At 36.2% G+C, this 21,503-nt stretch overlaps 3 protein-coding genes and 1 long non-coding RNA gene across 8 annotated transcripts; 3 read left to right on the forward strand and 1 right to left on the reverse strand.

Annotated features, from left to right (window-relative positions):
* On the reverse strand, window positions 1-13,855 carry LOC120633133 (1-acylglycerol-3-phosphate O-acyltransferase ABHD5). 5 transcript variants are annotated; one of them, XM_039903249.1, is made up of 9 exons: window positions 13,661-13,740; window positions 13,401-13,510; window positions 11,478-11,525; window positions 10,136-10,212; window positions 5,501-5,707; window positions 4,881-5,055; window positions 3,809-4,081; window positions 1,926-2,112; window positions 1-1,573 (listed from the first exon to the last, which is right to left on the reverse strand). In XM_039903249.1, the coding sequence occupies exons 2-9, from the start codon at window positions 13,481-13,483 to the stop codon at window positions 1,400-1,402; spliced, it is 1,224 nt and encodes a 407-aa protein (XP_039759183.1). In that variant the 5' UTR covers window positions 13,484-13,510; window positions 13,661-13,740; the 3' UTR covers window positions 1-1,399. The 5 variants fall into 5 exon arrangements, with proteins under 5 accessions (XP_039759183.1, XP_039759184.1, XP_039759186.1 ...); XM_039903250.1 differs by lacking the exon at window positions 13,401-13,510 and having other exon boundaries at window positions 13,661-13,855; XM_039903252.1 differs by lacking the exons at window positions 11,478-11,525; window positions 13,401-13,510 and adding an exon at window positions 12,904-12,951 and having other exon boundaries at window positions 13,661-13,855.
* On the forward strand, window positions 8,049-10,268 carry LOC120633135. Its single transcript, XR_005659191.1, has 2 exons — window positions 8,049-8,247; window positions 9,947-10,268. It is a non-coding gene; the product is annotated as an uncharacterized LOC120633135 (long non-coding RNA).
* A 329-nt stretch (window positions 13,856-14,184) lies between the features above and the next one.
* LOC120633274 (Bardet-Biedl syndrome 2 protein homolog) lies at window positions 14,185-20,728 on the forward strand. Its single transcript, XM_039903453.1, has 11 exons — window positions 14,185-14,313; window positions 14,598-14,775; window positions 14,866-15,095; window positions 15,169-15,351; window positions 15,456-15,657; window positions 15,803-16,044; window positions 16,145-16,330; window positions 16,422-16,799; window positions 18,922-19,085; window positions 19,866-20,014; window positions 20,408-20,728. The coding sequence occupies exons 1-11, from the start codon at window positions 14,185-14,187 to the stop codon at window positions 20,506-20,508; spliced, it is 2,142 nt and encodes a 713-aa protein (XP_039759387.1). The 3' UTR covers window positions 20,509-20,728.
* Window positions 17,334-18,533, forward strand: LOC120633275 (SUMO-activating enzyme subunit 1). Its single transcript, XM_039903454.1, has one exon. It carries the CDS (start codon window positions 17,455-17,457, stop codon window positions 18,472-18,474), a length of 1,020 nt encoding a protein of 339 aa, XP_039759388.1. The 5' UTR covers window positions 17,334-17,454; the 3' UTR covers window positions 18,475-18,533.
* Window positions 20,729-21,503: the final 775 nt, after the last annotated feature.

The following is a 21,503-nucleotide window of genomic DNA, read 5'->3' on the forward strand; positions in this document are numbered from 1 at the left end:
ACCTTGGACTCAGAAAGCAGGGTCGCTTCCCACTGTGTCAATTAGCATTTAACTATAGTTTAGTGGCGTGCACTTCATACAAATGAATACTACCCAAAACAATATAACTCTTTCGAGGTTGATAATTTCATTTTATTCCATGTACCTGCTTTATGCTACCCTGTAGTCCTAGCATGCGCATGCTAGGACTACAGGGTAGCATATACCAATATATATGTAGCATATACCATATACCAAGAGATAATTATTTCTACTCGTTACTCTAGTATTTATTCTATAGATATAATGGATTGACCTAACTCTCTCTCTCTCTCTCTCTCTCTCTAGCGCCCATTTTAGCCCTAAAAACATTCTGAGCACGCCACTGAACAAAATAGCGAGTCATCGCTGTTCACTGGCGTAGCGACGCCCCCCGACCAATCAGGAAGCCAAAAATTTTTAAGTTAAGTTGACAGTTACCTTTAGTTTATGGCGCTATGATACATTTACAAATTTTTTTTAAATTAGTAAATGTAGACATTTCATTAAAATTAGTGAATAACCTCACTCATTCTTAAAAATAAAACTACAACGATAAGCCGAGAACTGTACTGATTAAGATATAAATATGTAATTTCATTTTTTTTATTAAGATAACTAAGCTGATTTCAATTCACTAAACATAATATTTGTAATAGGTAAATTGTGTGAATAAATACATCTTATATAGCACTGATGTCTGACTATTTTCTTAACATGAAAGTACTATGGGCTTCTAGAAGATTAAAAGTGCAAGAAAATGGCGTCGCAAAAGGCTCTTACATATCAGAACTTTCCAAAGTTGTACGGATTAGGAAGCACAGAACTTGAAAAACCTTAGCCATGCAAAAAGTTTGTGCACAATTGAATCTGAACCAACGTAGCCATTTTTTTTTTAAATCTATCCTTAGATCAATAGAGTGCTGGATTTGCAGTCCTATCTTTAATAATATTATAAATGCGAAAGTCTGTGAAACCACTTCGTCGATCTTAATGAAATTAGCACATATAATATATAGTCTGCCTTATGGAGATGACATTGAATTTATATTTCTGAATAGTACCAGGGAATGTTCCCGGGGGATTTAAAATAATGGACCTATTCAAATTATGTACTTACTGATAATAAGCTATTCCGTCACTTTTCTTGCTTTGTCAGATAAACTAAACAGTAGAAAACTGCGTTTAGCAAATTAATCAATAGGTACAAGGCTTTTAATTGGTGAATTCTTATCTTTCCCACTCTTTTTGACAACTATCAGCAAATCTAGTATTCTATTTATCGGGGAGTTTATCCTATAAATATTACATTAGGCACATTAGCGGCTTCTCAAATAAATAACAATTAACGCTTTTATCTATACCTAAAGCTAAAGCACTATCAAGAGGCGGTCGCTTGGTCTATGACCTCGCTATTACTATTCTTGGGTATGTGCGCTTTGTCTGTGGTCACTCTTCTGGGCGAGTCGTCTGCGAGAACACATGCCTCCAACACGTATTTGTTGAACTGCTCTGGTTTGTCTAGGTACACGTGGTGCCCAGCGCCATTTATAACCTACAATAAAAAAAAATTAATGAATTTATTGATGTAGCAACACTTTGCAAGGCATGCAAGGAAAACGTCTTACAAAGTGCTGCCCAGAGGTCAACTGGAGGCCTATTAATTTCTACTCTTTTTTGCCAGTTCTTGGTGTACTTTTTTCGAATTACAAGCAACTTAACCAGTGAAAATATTTAAGAGTTTATGCTGACATTTTACCATAGACACAAGAGACTTATTTGCGTATAAAATAAAAGTAGAAGATTTTACTATATTTTTTTAATCGTTTTTTTATCTCATAATTTTTCCTCACAATCGATATAAAAAGTAGTATGTTCAGGGACAAAAAGATGCTCTGTATGCCTACCTGAACATAGGTCTTGGATGAGGGCCGGTTCTCCTTGAGAAGCTGGCCGGTGCTGTTGTCGACCCAGGAGCGCGAGCCGTATAGGACCGTTATGGGCAGCGCCGGGTCAAGCTGCGTGACGCGTCGCACCATGGGGTTCTTGGCCCAGCCGAAACCGTGCATCAGGGTGTGGAACGCGCTCTCACCGCTACAACAAAAACAGTCCAGTGGTAATCTAAGGTCATTTTTCTTAGCTGTCTTTAAATGCAGACAATCTTTCAACACCACTCGCTGATAATCCTCATCTTCAACCTATTACCGAACTGAGCACGGATACATATCAGAACTAGAATGTTTTAGGCCGTGGTGGACACCGCGCTGGCCAAGTGTATATTATATAATATACTACGACAATACAAACACCGCCATCTAGCCCCAAAGTAAGCGTAGCTTGTGTTATGGGGATAATTGCAAGACTCACACGAGTTATAAAATATATATATAAAAAAGCGATGATTATAGTATTATTTAAGAAACTACTACTCTAACTACTACTATACTACTGGACACAGTAGTATAGTAGTAGTTCTCGGCCTTCTAGTTCCTATCATTAAAACTAACAAGTTTTGTTCTACGACTTTTCAAAATTCAATATTAATTTATTTCGTACAAAAAATAAATTTTAAATCGTGTTATTTCCGTAAAGTGACATTACACTGTGAAACCAAATTCACGTAATTGTACAACGACGCGTAGTCGGGTCAGTGGCTGTTGTAAAATATTAAGTATTAAATATTTCACAAACTTCGACAACAATCGAGTTTCTAAAAAAAATTAGAAAGAACGTTATTAGTTTGACTGTAAACAACCACAGGCCTAAAGCTTTCTGGTATTTTTTATTTGACCCTGTATAAATATTATACAACGTGTAACATAATAACGAAATAGTATTGATGGATGTATGAGTATATTTCATAACGAACCAATAAAATATTAAATCTAAACAAGCATATTTATTCTTCCATACAAAAAAATTCAAAACATTTTAAGTGTTTACTTTTCACAACCCTATTGAAGATAAAGGACCGACACGTGCATAGTGCCTACGCTACGCGACGCGTGTCTAATAAAGTGACAGGAGTCACATGATTTTAATTTTGCATGTGATGTTAGGGATGTATCTGATTTATTTCAGTAAAATCTATGGCAGTTGTTTATTTAAAAACTATTAGGTTTTCGGATTCACAAATAAGTCTCAGAGACAGTACATAATGTGCCTTTAAAACCTGTAAAGTATTATTTCGGTTCACTTACACATTTAATATAAAGAAAAAATTAAAAAACCCCGTTTTTCGATATCATCATCATCACATCAACCGATAGACGTCCACTGCTGGACATAGGTCTTTTGTAGGGAGTTCCAAGTTCCACGATTCTGAGCCGCTTGGATCCAACGGCTACCTGCGACGCGCTTAATGTCGTCTGTCCACCTCGTTGGGGGTCGACCAACGCTGCGCTTACCAGTACGGGGCTGCCATTCCAGCACCTTGGGACCCCAACGTCCATCCTTTCTCCGAACTATGTGCCCGGCCCATTGCCACTTAAGCTTCGCGACTCGTTGAGCTATGTCGGTAACTTTGGTTCTTCTACGAATCTCCACATTTCTGATTCGATCGCGTAGAGATACTCCGAGCATAGCTCTCTCCATCGCCCGCTGAGTGACTCTAAGCCTTTTCGATATAGTATACATTATTCTACTAGTCCCTTTTATTTGATACCCACATTGTGTGGTCTTGCTGACCAGCGACTTGCCGGCGGGGCCCTTCGCTTGTACCACCCCAGAGGGTTGAGTAGTTGATCCGTAGTGTTCACGGGCTCTGTTTAGGTAACGCTTTATGACATACCTTGGCGACTGCGAGTTGCACTGGTAGATGTACTCCGGGATCACAGTGTGCGCGTCCGGCACGTAGCTCAGGTACTTGCGCGAGATGTCCGGCCGGGTCTTGCTGACCAGCCACTTGCCAGCTGGCCCCGCCGCACGCACCGCCCACAATGGGTTAAGCGGCTGTACGGCAGTCGCTACGGCGCGCACCCAAAATGGTACTTGGTATTTCTCGTACACATTGTTCGGCTTTTCTGGAAAGCCCCACGGATCGGCGAGGACTAGGTGTCTTACCCTGTTGGAGAAAAAATGGTTTTTCAATTTATGTATATAAAAATTATAAAAAAAAACAAAAATATTTTTTTTTTATCAACGCACCCCGTGAAGACTTGTCCCTGTCTTCCCTGTCCCTGTGAGGAGTGAAAAAACCTTTTTTTATACCTTTTGTTATACCACGTTTATTTATAAGGTTCATAAAATTTGTCGAACTCCTACTCGTTCAAGTTTTACGTAAGCAGATTTATTGCAATTATCACCCACCCCTCCTCCTCAAAAAAGTAAGCAAAGCTCTTACCCCTACCCCCCATGCTTAAATAAACATTGGTACAATGGATTAATTTATGAGCAGCAGTTATAAGTCTAGAAATAAGATATAGGTTACGAGTAGAGAACTGTAACGCTCATAAAATTCATTTAAATAAACTTTACTGACATGGTATTCCGCATAGAGTAAGTTACAAATAGTATAATCTTCAGTATTATTACGAACAAAACAGACTTCTTTTAAATTTTTGGTACATATATTTATTTCAATTAACAAACAGTCTTCAGTCCATGACACCCGAATCCATGATTCTAAGTTTTCGATGGCATTGTATGTTTGCTGCATAATGTTGCGTGTGTTCACTTTCATCCGATTTTGGAATGTAGTAGTAATTACTGCTGACGTAATGACTATCTAGATTCCCCCCCACCCCCCTTGTCATCCAAAACAAGCAAAGACCGCCCGTCCCTCTATACTGCTTACGTAATACTTGAACGGCACCTAGAGGGGGAAAATACAGGCACAGTTAGAGTTTTTAAATCTTGCTAACCTTTCTGGGTATTTAAGCGCATAAGCCGTAGCTATAAAGCCGCCGAGACTGTGTCCCAACAGGACGAACTCATCCAGTTTGACCTCCCGTCTCCACTCCTCAACAGATTCCACCCATTGGGCCTCCACCTTCTCAGCGTCTGATGCGAATTTCGGACGGGAACTGCGACCAAAACCTGCGTTAAAAAACATAATCGCTTAAAAATATTATCGAGGCTTCGTTAGTTGTGTCGTTTGAGCAATCAATAACACTTATTGTTTTATCGGTGAAGGAGAACGTCGTGAGGAAATCTGCATCCCTGAGAGTTCGCCATTATGTTCTCGAGGGCGTGTGAAGTCTACCCGCATTTAGTCAGCGTGGGGCACTACGACCTAAACCATTTTAATTCTGAAAGGAGACCCGTGTCCGGCCAACAGTAGATCAAACCTAACAAATCGACGGCATGGATGGGGCGGGTGGCAGCAAAGGCATCAAGGTTGGGACACCACAGAGCGACACCCGCACCCACGCTGTACAGCATCACCAGCGGACTCTTCGCCGACTCGTCTTTCAGCGAGATGGTCCATATCTTATCATAACAGTTATGTAGATACCGATGTCAAGGTAGATAAAGCACTCACCTAACAAATCTATGGCATAGACGGGGCGGGTGGCAGCAAAGGCATCCAGGTTGGGACACCACAGAGCAACACCCGCACCCATGCCGTGCAGCATCACCAGTGGAGTCTTCGCCGACTCGTCGTTCAACGAGATGGTCCATATTTTGTCGCACTGACCAACCACCGATCCAATATCAACATAGAAACGCTTGTAGGCCGTCTTTACACCTGAGTACAAAAAACAACCCTTGTAATGAAACATTATAAGTGGGAAACCATCGCCTATAAAGCAATACTTCGCAGGGCATGCAAGGACCACGTCCTGCAACGTGCCGCCCTGTGTCCCTTAACCTGAGGCATAGGTGTTAAACCTCATGTGTCTGTAATTATACTGACGCCCAAGCCCTTCAGACCGGAACACAGCATTACAACATTGCTGCTTAGCGGCAATAAGCATGGTGGACGACTGTTTGGCGCAGTGGGCAGCGAACCTGCCTTCTGAGGCCAAGGCTGCGGGTTTGATACCCACAACTTGAAAATGCTTGTGTGATGAACATAAATGTTTTTCAGTGTCTGGGTGTTTATCTGTAGTAGTATTACAAGTATTTGTGTATATCTATCTATACTCGTATATAAAAAAGAGAAAGTGTGTGGGTATGTTCCGTATAGGCTCCGAAACGGCTAGGCCGATTTCAATGAAACTTTCAGGGAATCTGCGGATTGACCTGGCGAGTAATCCTGTAAAGTTTGGTGACAATCAGAGTACTCCTATTTTTGAACTGTCAAACTGTCAAATACAGCTTTTATTTACTATGATGATATTCTATTGTTGGATGTACATGGGTGTAGATAATGATCTTCACCCGCTCAAGAAGAGAATGAATACGGAGAGAAATAAATGATTTTATATATTATGAGACTTAAATTAAAAATTTAATGATATAAGTTTATTATTTAAAGAAAATAAAGCAAAATCTAGCCCGGCGAAGCGGGCTGGGTACGCTAGTTATTCATAAAAACATGCATCAGTCATTTTGGTACCCATAAGCTACGCTTACTTTGGTGCTAGATGGCAAAGTATGTATTGTACTAGTATATTTATTTATGTTATATTTTTTTATTTACTTCCTCGGCCGAGCTCACACAAAAAGCTACTATACTATATACTCATTTAACTTGTTATAATGTTTAACAAACATTTTCTATTTCAAAACAACATCAGTTACTGAAATCAAAGTTGTGACAGACGGAGGAATCCCACGATAATGGACGATTTGGGGATGCTTTATAAAAGTACCTACAATATAATAGTGAAAAAAAATCACGAAATTACTAAAGTTATAATGCAAGACTATCGACAGTCACGATTTATAACGAAAAAAAAAAAATAACACGTTTCTATCGATAATCATCGTGAGCCGGCACATTTTAATGGCAAAACAAGTACTTATTACAGATACAATTTCGTAGGCACATATCCACCATCTTTTATATTAAGGCCAATATCTCACTAGAACACCATGGCAGCACGACCATATAGTGTCTTGAGCTTGAAATCAATCGGTCGACCCTAGACACGACACCAGTAGGGCTAGCATGCTCGCCACGAGAAAATTATATCTTCCTATTATCTCGTCACGTCGCGGGTCTCGTAACGGGTAGAAATAATTATCTTGCATGCTAGCCCGACAGGATTATTAGTTTCAAAATGGAACTTGAGAATAACATCATAACGCACGTGTATTTCGCGGAAATCGGAGCATCCTCAGATGTTGACTTTACAATGAATAATTGTTAAGAATTATTTAACGCGGATGAAGACACGGGTTATAATTAGTGATACATTAAGATAAAGACAAAGGTTATCTTGGCTTTTGAATATTAAAAAGATAAGATTACCTCCGGTGAGCCGTGACTTTACAAATTTTGGCAAATTATGATATACGTATTTTATTTGATATCTCCCTGAGCTTATTAATGTCTCACCGCCTCGACACAGGCCTCACCTCTATTAGGAGAGAGAGATAATTTTAAAGTAGAGAAACGCTTGTTTCTTAACTCCGAACTCCTCCAATGTGAGATTATTATTTTTAAAAAAAAGAACGAGACGTAAATCGAGCCCAATCAGAGTGCCCAATTGGAGATTTTCTACCTACTCGATTGTTTGAAAGTTAAATTCGATAAAGCGCAATCTAGTAACTATATTGTCACCAGATGGCGCTGATAAGATTCAATACGAGTCGTCGTTAAGTTATACGCGATCGAGTAAATGTAGTGTAATGCCAAGCAGTAGACCAATGTGGCAGTTAATTACCAAGTTATCTGTTGATATGTTGCATTAAAAATAGTATGAACGTATCTTTATGATACCCTTATCAAATGTAAAAACGTTACTTCCTTATGAATGACGTGAAATTGATTGTAGAAAAGTACTTTTTACTAATTTACAATAGCAGGTCATTGATATCAAATAACCGTTATCGGTTTATCATAATATATTAATTATCAATGGCTTCATGTGTGAGCAGCCTTGTGCGTCAACAAAGGACGAGTTAAATATTATCTGTCCGCTATCGATGATATTTCGTTGTGTTGCGTAGGTACAAAAAAAGCCTCTCTTTTCCAACAATATTTAATAAGCAGTAATCGTACTTTGAATTTTGTACCTACATATACTGTTATTCGATAACATCGGATAATAGTGCAGTTTTCAATTCCGGATACAAGAGAACCGAACCAAGGCGATCAAGGTCGACCGTATCGAGTAGGTAAATATCAATTATTCAAAACTCTTTCATATCTATAATCTTTTTAAATATACACAAACGTGTTTTTCAAGCAGGCAGTCATCCGCCCAAAGCTCTGCTGCCGTCTTACACAGGTTAAGGTTCGCTAAATTAGAAAAGTCTAGATTCATTCTTTCTTTAGATCATTTATCTAGTTTTATATCGAGATTTAGGTCTAGTCTAGATAAATATGTACACATTGTATTTGTTTTAGTATATTAGTCCCACGGGAATAATTTCGGCCACCGTACTCAATCTCCAGACAGATTTTCCAATTAAGGGCGATGTATTACAGTGCAAAAGTGTGTGCACAAATACTGCGGCTCTCTCTAATCCCTCACGTTTGGACGGCAGCTGCAACACGACCGAAAGAGGTCAGGCGCTTAACGTGCTCTCTGGGGTTTAATCACCACCCATTTCCAAACTCCGGGCTGGTACCTGCTTAGAATTTCTTGATAGAAAAACCCAATACTGTTAATTGGCCGGGTCCGGGGATTGAAACCAGGGCCTCGTGATCTGCAGTCGAACATGCTCACAACTAGAACAACGAGGAAGCTAACACGGGAATAGAAGAGCAGACAAAGCCATAGCAAAACGTGGGCGGGTTTAGCTAGTTCTTTATAAAAATCCCCCTATTGTACAGTGCTATATATAACGCCTCATTAGTGAACTTCCCGGAACTTAGGGGGAACTAAATAACATGCTAATATGAGACAAGCGGTTTTAGGGTTCCGTATCCAAAGGGTGGTAGAAAATGCTTCAGCATCAGTTTTGTTTGGAGAAGCGATGGAAAATAGTTTATATAGTATTAAATATAATATTTTTCTGAAAGTATATTAATTCCGGCGGTCAGATCAGGGACCCATCTATATGTAGTTATTTTAAGCTGTATTTTATTCGGTTTAATTAAAAAAAACTGCCATATTTAAACATATTTGACGGCCGATTGGCGCAATTTGCAGCGACCCTGCTTTCTGAGTCCAAGGCCGTGGGTTCGATTCCCACAACTGAAAAATGTTTGTGTGATCATCATGAATGTTTTTGGGTGTTTATATGTGTATTCTCAGTATTTATGTATTCATATAAATATTCATCAGTCATCTTAGTACCCATAACACAAGCTACGCTTACTTTGGGGCTAGAAGGCGATGTGTGTATTGTCGTAGTATATTTATTTATTTAAACGCGCCCTAAAGTCCGCCAAATGTAATCAGTTTTTTTCGGTTGTGCTGTCTGTCTGCCTGTCCGTTTGTATCTCATAAACCGTGATAGTAAGACAGTTAAAATTTTCACATATGTCGTATTTCTGTTGCCGTTATAATAACAAATACTAAAAAGCAGAATAAAATAAATATTTAAGGGAGCCTCCATTCAAGACATGATTTTTTTTGCAGTTTTTTTTTTATAACAGTGCGGAACCCTTCCTGCACCAGTCCGACTCCCACTTGGCCGTTTTTTTTAATCATCTGTAGCTACTTACCTCCGACTTTTTGTATCTTTGACCGCGCTTATCCCAGAAACCTACCTAGTGGTGAGGACTTCGGCTTTCTTTTCGGGGGTACCTAGTTCGACCCCCGGCACGCACCTCTAATCTTTCAGAGTTATGTGCATTATAGGCAATTAAATATTAATTGCTTAAACGGTGCAAGAACACGTAACCTATATATCTGAGTATTTTCAGTGCTCTCAAGATGGCCTATAGGCCTAAGATGCTGGTATGAAGACTCCAGAAAACGTCGCGTAAATAGACCTCAACGGTGTGGACAGACCGTAACGGCAAACGAATAAGCAAAGAGCCACCGGCGGTAAAAGACTGTGGATTATGAAAATTCCCACCGGTGGAAATCATGATGAAGATGATTCGACTTACATGACAGTATTGTTTGTTCGATATTCCGTAACATCGCATCGGACTGACGTGTCCAGCTGAACCAGCCTCCGGTCCAACTGCGAATAAAAAAAATATAAAAAAAGATCATATAATTCAAATAAAATAAACAAAATGAAAAAAAGCGCAAAAAAGTTCTAACGTGAATGAAACTAAGAGTTTAATGAAGTGATGTATATTCAAATTAACCTATGTTGGATTGAAAATTATATATATAAATCGTTTTTGCCTTAAGTTATTTAGATAACACTATTTTCTCATTTATGTGATTAATTAAATCAATGAAATAAGTTTATTTATTTTGATTGCTTAGGTATAAACTGAACTTAAAATGGCTAGAGCAGCGCACTTTAAGACTATCTCTTAATCAGTTTAAAAGTCCATGTGCATATTATATACTAAACAAATAACTAGGTACTAATAATATAACAAGTATTATTTAGTTTATTAAAATAAACAGAGCCATATACTGTAGATAACTATGCAAATATCACTTAATATACTTGTAGATAAAAAAAAATTCTATGTCATTTGAAGAATTCAGGAAAAGAAGATATGCAATATCATCAAAAGTACTTCTTTGATAAATATAATGGAAACTAAAGTTTATTAGGTCTGTGTTTTTTTATAGAATTAACTGGTAGACCAAGCAGATGGCACATCTGATGTTAAGTGAAGCCCCATCAGACCCATTAAAGACCCATCGCACATAAACCGAGCAACACTTCGCACTTCGTAAGCGACAGACACATTCTGCAGATTGCCACCTTGTGTCCATCCACAAATCAATCTATTTTGTGTTATGAATAGCAAAACAATGATTGTGTCTATAAAATAATTTCTTTATTGAACAAAATTTTTGAATTGTTACCATTAAAAATTGATTTAGGATTTTTTAAATAATTTCATATTAAAACAATTCCAAAAGTCAAAATATAGTCATGAAAATAAATAATGAATATAAAAACAGCATTAGTAAATAAAATTTAGTTAAGGATAAAAATACACCGCAAAAAAAAAACAAACCAAACGCCCAGTAGGCAAAATCCATTTTCCCAGTTGGTGAATGGAGTTTTATTAAATTACAGTAGTATGAAAATCTCTCTGTAGCAACAACTCGTTGATTATTTATTCCTTAGACAGTTTAAGAAAATGGTTTTTACCTCAAGTATGGCCAATAAGACAAGTTAAAGAACTTTGTGCATTAATTTACTTATGAGAGAAAAGATTTAGACTTCCATTCACTTGCACAGTTTATTTACATTATCTTGTCTTATTGGCTTTTTGTATTTAATTGGTGCATTGTTATTACAATATATCTTACTTCCAGACAAAAGCTAAGATATTCCAAATCCATGTTCTGCTTACAGAACTGAAATCCACAAAAATATTATGCAGTTTTAGATAAGGTTAAAATGTTTCTCAGGGAAACAGCACTACTTTTTTAATATGTTCTGAAGAACCTGGGATTTGAACTCCCAAGTGTAACAAAAGCACATCAATATGAAGTACTTGCAAAACCCTAGTCATTAAATGACATTACAAACATTGAATTAATTATATGGAAAGCCTATTCCAACCAAAATATCATAAACCATAACTTGTACTATTAATACAATATCCTAAGACTGACCACAGCATCCTTACTAATATTATAAATGCAAAAGTTTAATTGTCCTTCCTTTCTACGTCTTAACTAAGAAGCCAATCAACTTACTTTTGGTTAGTTGAAAGGATGGAAAGTAGCCTACTGTTTAGTCGAGGATAACAAGCTATTCCCATGGCATTTGTGAACAACAATAAGAAACGCGGGCCAGGCTTAGGTTTAAAATCCCTTTGCTCCATTCAAATATCTTTTTTTTACAGAAGAAGAGAGGGATTTTGGGAGGGACTTAGACCCTCCACACTGGCAGAAAGCCAATTTTCCGGAGTGGCTATATAAATTCAAAATTCATTTATTTCAAGTAGGCCTAGTTTATAACATGTATGTAAACTTTGTAGCACTTTTGAAAAATCATGCAGAAAAGATGGGTATTTTTCAAAATCATTTTACAATTTACAATCTTTAGAATTTCCTATCTTGTGAGGGATAGATAAGTGGCACCTTATATTAAATGTGTTTCAGCATATTGATTTATGCATCATCCAAAATTACCTCAGGAACAGTGGCGTGCACAGGGTTTTTGACCAGGGTATGCATAAAGAAGGAAGATGGCATAACATTGAAAAATCCTTCCCCTTTTATGAGTTATACAAAAATTTTAGGGTATGCACTGCTTTTGTGCATGTATGAAGTGCACGCCACTGCTCAGGAATCATATTATTTATTTTTCAACTTACAACTAGTATTGCAGGACTTTTACTAATGCACATGTATTGTTATCCATACATACATGTATATAAAAAGCATATACTCAAACCCACAAATTACATCTGAACTTTTTGCAGACCATATGCATATGTCACTAACTTATGTCCATGAAAACGGTTTATGTCCACTTTTCATTTATAAAGAGCAATGTTTTGTATAGTACAATAAAATTGTGTTAAATACTTTGAATGTACATAATATACTTAAAGGTTGCATGCACAGCATTTTGGAATATCTATATAATTGTATGACTTCCAAACACAAACTTTGTGAGGAAAGCTTTACCTATATACTAAATAATACAAACTTCATACAAAAAATATAGAACTTTGACATAAAAAAATCATGCAAAAACCATGCTAAGATACAAAGAACTTGCTTTTCAAATCCCATTTGATTCTTCAATATAAAAAATACTCAACAATTTCTGTGGAAATATAAAAAAAAAATGATTTAAATTTGTGAAATATTATTTTACCTGAACACTCAGTATTTAAGATTGTATGTGTAACATTTTCTGTTTGGTTTAACTTCACAAAAATAGCTGATTCAAATAATAATCAGAACTATCAATATATTTTTTTATGTAAAATGTTTTTAATCCTTGATGCAACATTTTAGATACCACATAAATCATATAACATTAATACTAATGCACAAGGTTTGTGCCAGTATAGTTATTATATTGCATAATGATGATTCCAGACATACTGATGTGGGAAGATGACGATTATCAGTTGACTCAATTATAATTATGATAGTTTCAAAAAATGTGCCAGAAGATATAATGATACAAAATATATAATGACAACCATATAACTCAAAAAAAGTAATAAAAATAAGGTGTGCAGAATGCTAAGATAATAAAGTATTTACCTTATTGAACAAACTATCACACGATGAATTAAAGATACAACGTAATACGTCCTAGTGAATAAATATGAGGCTGTTCCGGACATTGCTAGTGGTTTTAAAGATTTGTATGGCTACAAGGTGAACAATAAAAGCGTTGTATAATAAAAAATTAACAAAAACAAATAACAATAACTAATATTGCGCAATACATTAAAATATTTTATTTTGCAATGCATTAAATGTAATAAAATTGTATGTCTCTACATACAATAGTTTCTTACCTGGATGCTGTTTCGATATTTATTTCACTTCCCATCTGGCTGATTGGAAAAGAGCAAACACATATCAATAATGCAATAAACTATTTAGTTCCCGTGAGTTTTTAATGGTTTCTTCCGCGAATTTAAAATTAAAATTGCCAATTTTTACGACTCTCGGACTATTTGATTATTCACTGTGTCAGAATTATTGACTTTGACAAATAAATGTCAGTAGACTCAAAGACTGTAGAGTTGATTCATATAGTCAAGTGCCAAATATCGGATACATGTAAAGCGTAGTATAAAATCATATAAATAAAATGCATATGTTTCTAATATATTAAAAAAATAACAAAAACAAAACCCTTTTGCAGTATATATACTAGATTTATAGTAGGTTTATAAAAATATTTGTTTATAAATGCATTGCAATATAAAATAATAATATTATATGGTTGCTATGACAATAATAATATAAACAAGTAATACGATAACCTATTTGTTTTATTTTGAAACAAAAGCAAACCAGCTTAAAAAAAATAAAAATGCAAGCATCTACTGTACAGCCAGTGTTTAAATTAGAATTAAATCATAAAGTTACTCCGGGTATAGTAACGATTGCAAAGTATGACGGAACTCATTCCTGCCTCACTGCTTCGGCTGGATATGATAAAGTATTAAATATTTATTTAAGTTTTTTTATGTCGTCTATCCACCTCGGCCCCCAACGAGGTGGACAGACGACATCAGGCTAGTCGCTGGGAGCCACTGGAAACAAGTAGCCAGAACCGTGGATTTTTGAACTCCTTACAAGTCCTTCGAGCAGTGGGCGTCAATCGATTTAATTGATGATGATGATTATGATGATTAAATATTGCCCAATAGTATATTAACGAATGTGATAATATGTTGATGCTTGTTAACTTTAAGACTTTAACAATTTCATCTTTTTGATTAGATTATAATTCATCATCCTCATGGTGCCATTATAAGTGGTCGCGCTCAGCGATCTCAAGCTCATGGAGAAGTGTCTGAACTAAATCTGAGTCAAGCAGTAATAGCCCTAGCTGCCGGAGCTATAAAACCAGATTGTCCAAGAGACATGCTACTAATTGGATCTCCAACCCAAATATTAGGTATGCCACAATTTAAAATATTAACTAAACTTAATGAAACTGTTTAAAATATAAACTAAACTTAACGAAAATTTTGTAAACCTTTTGTAGCGTACGACGTACACGATAATTCTGATCTATTTTTCAAAGAAGCCCCTGATGGGGTAAATGTTATAACTGTTGGTCATTTTGGTAAACATAATGAGAGGCTTGTTATTGTTGGCGGCAATAGCTCAGTAATGGCTCTAAATTGGCAGGGCGTTGAACAATTTTGGAATGTAGTTGGTGGAAAAGTGTGCTCTATGGTCACGTTTGATTTCGATAAAGATGGTGAAAATGAGGTAAGGTAAAACAATCTTATATATTAACTTCATAAATACCTATTACCTTAAAACATTTATTATTCTTCTTTAGCTCCTCATCGGATGTGAAGATTCTTACATCAGAGTATTAAAAAATAACCAATTCATCATAGAACTTGCTGAGACAGGCCCTGTAATTTGCTTATCTCTTATAAGTGATGTGAGATTCGCTTACGGTTTAGCAAACGGCACGATTGGAATCTACGAGGAAGGTATTCGATTATGGAGAGTGAAAGTGAGAAAACCCTACTTTGTTACTTACAAAATATGTTAGTGTATTTTAATTATTATCACAATATGTTTTTTCCACGACTTAAACACTTATGTCTGCTTTTGTAGTCTAAACAAAATTCGATTTCCCTCGAATGGTCGGGGGAAAATTTAGCTTGTTGTTGGGCAAATGGTCGAATTGACTGGCGAGATGAAACCGGACGAGGTCTGAGACGAGTTCAAATGCGTTCTCATGCAGCTGCTATGTTGCTCGCTGATTACCGTTCCGTTGGTGCATCTGATCTTATTTGTGTATCTGACAAGGGAGAAGGTAATTATTATAAATCTAATTAAAAACGAAACACATATTCAAGTTTATTTTTTGAGGTCAATATTTTAAGTCCTTAAATGTTTAGAATAAAATTAATTTTTCACCGTAAAAATACTATAATATCTTATGTTTTTCGTGAACTCAGTACTAGGTTATCCGAATACTCCAGAAAACGTAAGCTTGACCGCCACTTCAAAAAGATTTCCTTCAGAAGAAGATCGGGTAGCAATCACGGAGTTACTAAATAAAAAACAAGCGCTTTTAGTGGAGTTACAACATTATGAAGCAAATTCTTCAAGTTTGACAAACCAAGATATGGAAAGACCATCAACTGCAATGCCTACAAATACAAGATTACAAGTTGCCATAGCAGCTGATTCAGAAGAAGTACGTGCAGTTTTACAAAACGAAATAGTAAACAGGTGCAACTTTTAAAATTTCACCCTTCTAAACAGTGACCGATAAAAACAATAGATTTGATTTTTAGAAGTGTCTACAATTGGTTGTTTCAACAAACAACGAAACAATCGTACGGACAGCACTAGTACTGGCAGAAGGTATATTTGATTCTGGTGAAACATTAGCAAGGCATCCACAACAAACACAGCTGAAATCCATTATGTATATACCATTGAAACCACCGCGTGATGTTCCTGTTGATGTTCATATTAAGGTATATAAGAATGTCATACATAACATAGGATTTTCTATAGAATTTTATTAACATTATTACTTATATTAATTATTACCTTTCTCATTTTCAGGCATTAGTTGGCTACGCAGATAGCGAACAATTTCATATATTTGAAATCACAAAACAATTGCCTCGATTTTCTATGTACACAATAGCGCCATCTAGAATGAAGACACAGATTGAAAGCCACGTTACCTTTCGTATAACTGAAAGAGTTCAGAGAATCTGCATTTGGATCAACCAGAATTTTTTGCTTGATCAAGAAGTTGAATTAGAGAATGAGGATACGAAGGATTTCAATATAAGCTTTATATGTCTTAGAGATATGTCCCGACTTGAAATGGAATACAGTGGGGATGGCCAAGTCAAGTTTAAAACTCCGGATATTCGTCTCGCTGGAGATCTGATTCAAAGTTTAGCCGTTTATCTCAATTTGACCGACTTACAGGTAAGACTATTTTATCCGCGACAACATATGACTATCTTTTAAGGTTGACTCATACGCGGACGAAGTCGTTAATAATAAATATCTAAATTGTTTTCATAAACTATTTAGTAATTTTAATCATTTTCCAACGTATGACTTCTTTATATTTAATATTAACTAACCCGTGCAACTTTGTTTGCACCAAATTGGTCATTAGCGGTTTTATTTTCTGAAAAAACCTTTAACCTAATTACAGCGCCACCTATCGGGTCAAGTTTTAGGCAGCCCGCGGTATTTTCTTGCTTTTAGCATTTTTATATCCGTCATAACTTCTAAACCATAGGTTTAATTCAAGTAATTTGAAAATAAATTTGCAGGTACATAATCAACCTTTATTATACAACTATTTATTTGGAAAAATATTAATATGTAAATAAAGACTTAATAGTCCAAACGATCTCAAAATATTTTTTGCTATATTAATGTATCCGATTTTTTTTGTTATTTTTTATCTGTATAGATACCATAGCTTGGCGTGGGTAAAGTGTCACTGTCAATTGTCATTAATCGTATCACATTTTGTTTGTCAAACTCTGAGGAATTTACTGAAATCAACGGTGATTTTCTGCGGTAAATACAATTAATTTTGTTTCATTTACTGGAAGAGACAATAAAAATGGTCGAAAATAATGGTGTTGAGCTGTCTGAAGCGGAAGCGGAACAGTACGACCGTCAGATTCGCCTGTGGGGTTTGGAATCACAAAAGAGAATTCGTTCCTCCAAGGTTTTGATCATCGGCTTGTCCGGCTTAGGTGCCGAAATCGCGAAGAACATTATTCTATCAGGAGTAAAAAGTGTATGTTTGCTTGACAATGAGAAGTTAAAGGAGACTGATTTGCACTCTCAATTCTTAGCACCGAGCGACAAGATCGGTGAAAATAGAGCAGAGACTTCTTTACAACGCGCGAGGGCTTTGAACCCTATGGTGGAAGTAACTGCTGAGACGAAGGCAGTAGAAGCACTGCCGGATAGTTATTTCGGAACATTCGACGTTGTTTGCGCTACAGGCTTGAAACAGGAGCAATTGGAGCGCATTAATAATATTTGCCGCGACAAAACGAACAAATTCCTCTGCGGTGACGTATGGGGTATGTTTGGTTACATGTTCGCAGATTTATTTGACCACGAGTATTCCGAGGAAATAGTTCAACATAAAGCCGTGAAACGTGGTCCTGATGACTCTGAAAAGAACGCGAGAGAAACTGTTACCATTAATGTGAAGCGTAGGGCAATTTACGTGCCACTGCAGAATGCTTTATCCGCTGACTGGACTAAGCCGGAACTAAGGTCAAGATTGCGTCGCGGAGACCCATCGTACTTTGTCATGAAGATACTGCTTAGATTTAGGGATGAATATAACAGAAATCCTGACCCTGCAAAACGAAAATCTGATACTGAAATATTATTACGTATGCGCAATGAGCTTGTGAAGGAACTGAATCTCCCTGTCGGTTTTGTATCTGATGCCATATTGACAGATGTGTTTGGAATTGTCGCTGGGGCAGCAGCAGTTGTAGGAGGTGTTATTGGGCAAGAGGTAGTCAAGGCAGTAAGCCAACGGGAACCACCACATAACAACATGTTCTTCTTCAACCCTGTCAAATGTGTTGGATTTGTTGAACTGTATGGACAATAGACGTTTAATTTTGACCTTTGTAATTTAATTGTAAGAATAAATAAAGTAAGTTAATTAAATAACTGTTTTTCTTATAACATTACCATTCATCATAATATTTATAAACTGCTCATGTGCTTGCTTGCACATAATAGGCAAATTAAACTTTCTAACTTATTATATATCTTACAGTGGTGTGCATGTGTGCATGCTCCTAAGCGGGCAGATGATATGAAATCCGAAAACCTCCAGTACAGTTCCAAAATCTTAAGGATAGGAATTTTACCTGTTAAGTTTTTTTAATATGTATTGGAGATTTTCTCTATTTATATCATCTACCTGCTTAGTGCATACCCTGTATGCACCCTACTGATATATTTGTGATTGTTTTCTAAGCTAGCCCAGTCATTAAAAACTACAGTGTGCAGTATTTTATGGACACTCATTATTGTCCTTTAAATGTTTTAGTCTAGCGCCCGTTTTCCGGAAGCAGAGGAAAAATTGCGAGCAGAAATGGAAATAGTCTCCGAGATTGGGGATACGAGGTACAGACTCGCCGCTGAAACTGCAGAGAAGGCGCAGCTGATCACCGCACTGTTGCCTGCTGCGCAAGACGCTGCCTCTTATGACCTGTGTGTAAATGATAATAATAATATTTTGTATATTTCAGGCACTAGGTACTCATCTCAATATACAATACATATCATATTTTCCAAGCCACGGAATCAATGCAAGCAAATACTTACGTCGTGGTTAAAAACTTTGACATACAAGGAAACAGAGGAGCTACTTAAAATCATAGCATGATTCGTATTTTACGCACTTTTTAAACGCACACATGCACACACACACACACACAATTCCACAAAAAAAAAAAAACAATTACATTGTAATTAATTTATTTTGTATTGCGATGTTTGCATCTGCCTAATTTCACGTTGTTGTAATGGGTCCGAAGGAAGGTGGCGACACTCGTAACTCAAGTTACCTTATTGCGAGTGTTTAAGCACTCCTTTGTGCACAAATAAATAAAATAGAGTATCACTGTGTCCATTAGGAGATTTCTGCTGTATACACTTTTAAATATGAAATAAATAAATTATTATTATATTATAATTATTATATCGCGTTATATAAAAATTAACAAAAATAGAAATAGGAGACTAAAAATTATATCGAAATTAACCCAAAAGGCTCGTACATAAAAATCAAGCAAATCATTACAGAACTATAACTATTACTCTTACATTATAAGAGTCTTCATTATCATCAGCCTATTGTGGTCCTACGGCCATCACGTTGGTAATAACTCGTACCGAAATCTGCGTGCTCAGAACAGATCATCATCATTTCAACCAATGGACGTCCACTGCTGGACATAATATAAGTTTATTCCTTTTTATTGTTTTCAGTAAAGAGATGTTAAACAGATATAAAGAAGTGATTCTTCTTAATGAAGAGTTGCTGGTGAGTTGTCACATCCGACGCGCCACTCAAGAACAGGCAGTTATGTCTCTAAAAAGTCTGCATACTATTCTACAACAGGCAGCCAGGCTAAGAGGTAAATTATTACTAATATTACAAATGGTAGTGTGTTTTTCCTTACTTTACGCTTTGTCTGGTGGGAGGCTTTGGCCGTGGCTAGTTACCACCCTACCGACAAAGACGCGCCGCTAAGTGATTTAGTGTTCTGGTGCGATGGCGCGTAGATGGACCTATTTGGGGTATGACTACCATACTCCATAACTAGTTAGCCCGCTACCGTCTTAGATTGCATCATCAATTACCACAAAGTGAGATTGCAGTCAAGAGCTAACTTGTAGTGGAATAAAAATAAATGAACTTGATTTTTGGCTTGAAGTAAGTTAGCTAGAAATGATGGAGTAACAAATGCAACTATGGGCACAAGACATTTTTCTCCCCAGGAAAGGAATACAATTTTATTTCATTTCAGTGGGAAAATATAGCAAAGCTGTGGTAACGGCTTGCAGGAAGGCAGTTAGCGACAACAACGTAGAAGCTCTGGTGAAAATCCTGCAAGATGGTGATACGTAATAAAACACGATACGTAATGGTTTCAAGATGGTTTCATTCAATTCAAACATTCAATGAATACATCGAAATTAAAAGGTGGGATAAGTAATCCATTGTTAATTTAATAAATAAAAAAATACTAAAACATTGCTTATCTCATTAATTATCATCAATTGAAACTAACCTATAATTCACTATGTTTAAAGTCAAATTAAAAATTTAAAGATTAAAATAACACACGATTCCGCACGAGACGTGTTTAGTCCAATCAAATCATAGTTCTGCCATCAAATTGCTTCAGGTCAGTGGTCAATGGTGAGAGAGTAATATTGACACCAATATACCAATTCTATTATATTAATCTCCATCATAAACTTAATTAACAGGTTTATTATTGCTATCTTTCTCACAACGTTCCATGTAGAAAAGGATAGCACTAATCAACTCACTTTCAATTCCGTTTAGAGATACGTTTTCAAAAAGAATTTGCACAATATTGTATTTCCGAGAGTATTGTTCTAAATTAACATCAGGGCATCCCTCGCCTGCAAGGTAGACAATATATCAACAGTATCACATAATGATGTGTTTTGTAGCATAATAAGCATATATCAGATTATCTCACACAAAATATATAGTAGCATAATTAACATATAACATTGTCACCATGAATAGAGACTTTTACACAGTAATCTGTTTAGTAGCAGAATAAAGTGCAGATGGTTGTATTTCAAATAGTAACAATTTGATCAAAGTACCACAGTGAACAACATATCACACACCGCAATAATCCACTTAATATAACATAAAACATCCACCTTTTATACAGTAATTTGTTTAGTAGAAAAATATACTTCTCGAGCTAACATTTAATAAACCTAAGTTCGAACGGTTCCATCAATCCATCAGAAACAATAGTCACATAAAAAAAGTAACAATATTAATATTAGAAGTAAAAATAAACTTGTAGTGCAATTTACTTGGATGCATAAAATTAGTAATTCATTTAAGAGTAA

This window comes from Pararge aegeria, chromosome 21, assembly GCF_905163445.1.
Source record: "Pararge aegeria chromosome 21, ilParAegt1.1, whole genome shotgun sequence".
Taxonomy (NCBI): Eukaryota; Metazoa; Arthropoda; class Insecta; order Lepidoptera; family Nymphalidae; genus Pararge; species Pararge aegeria.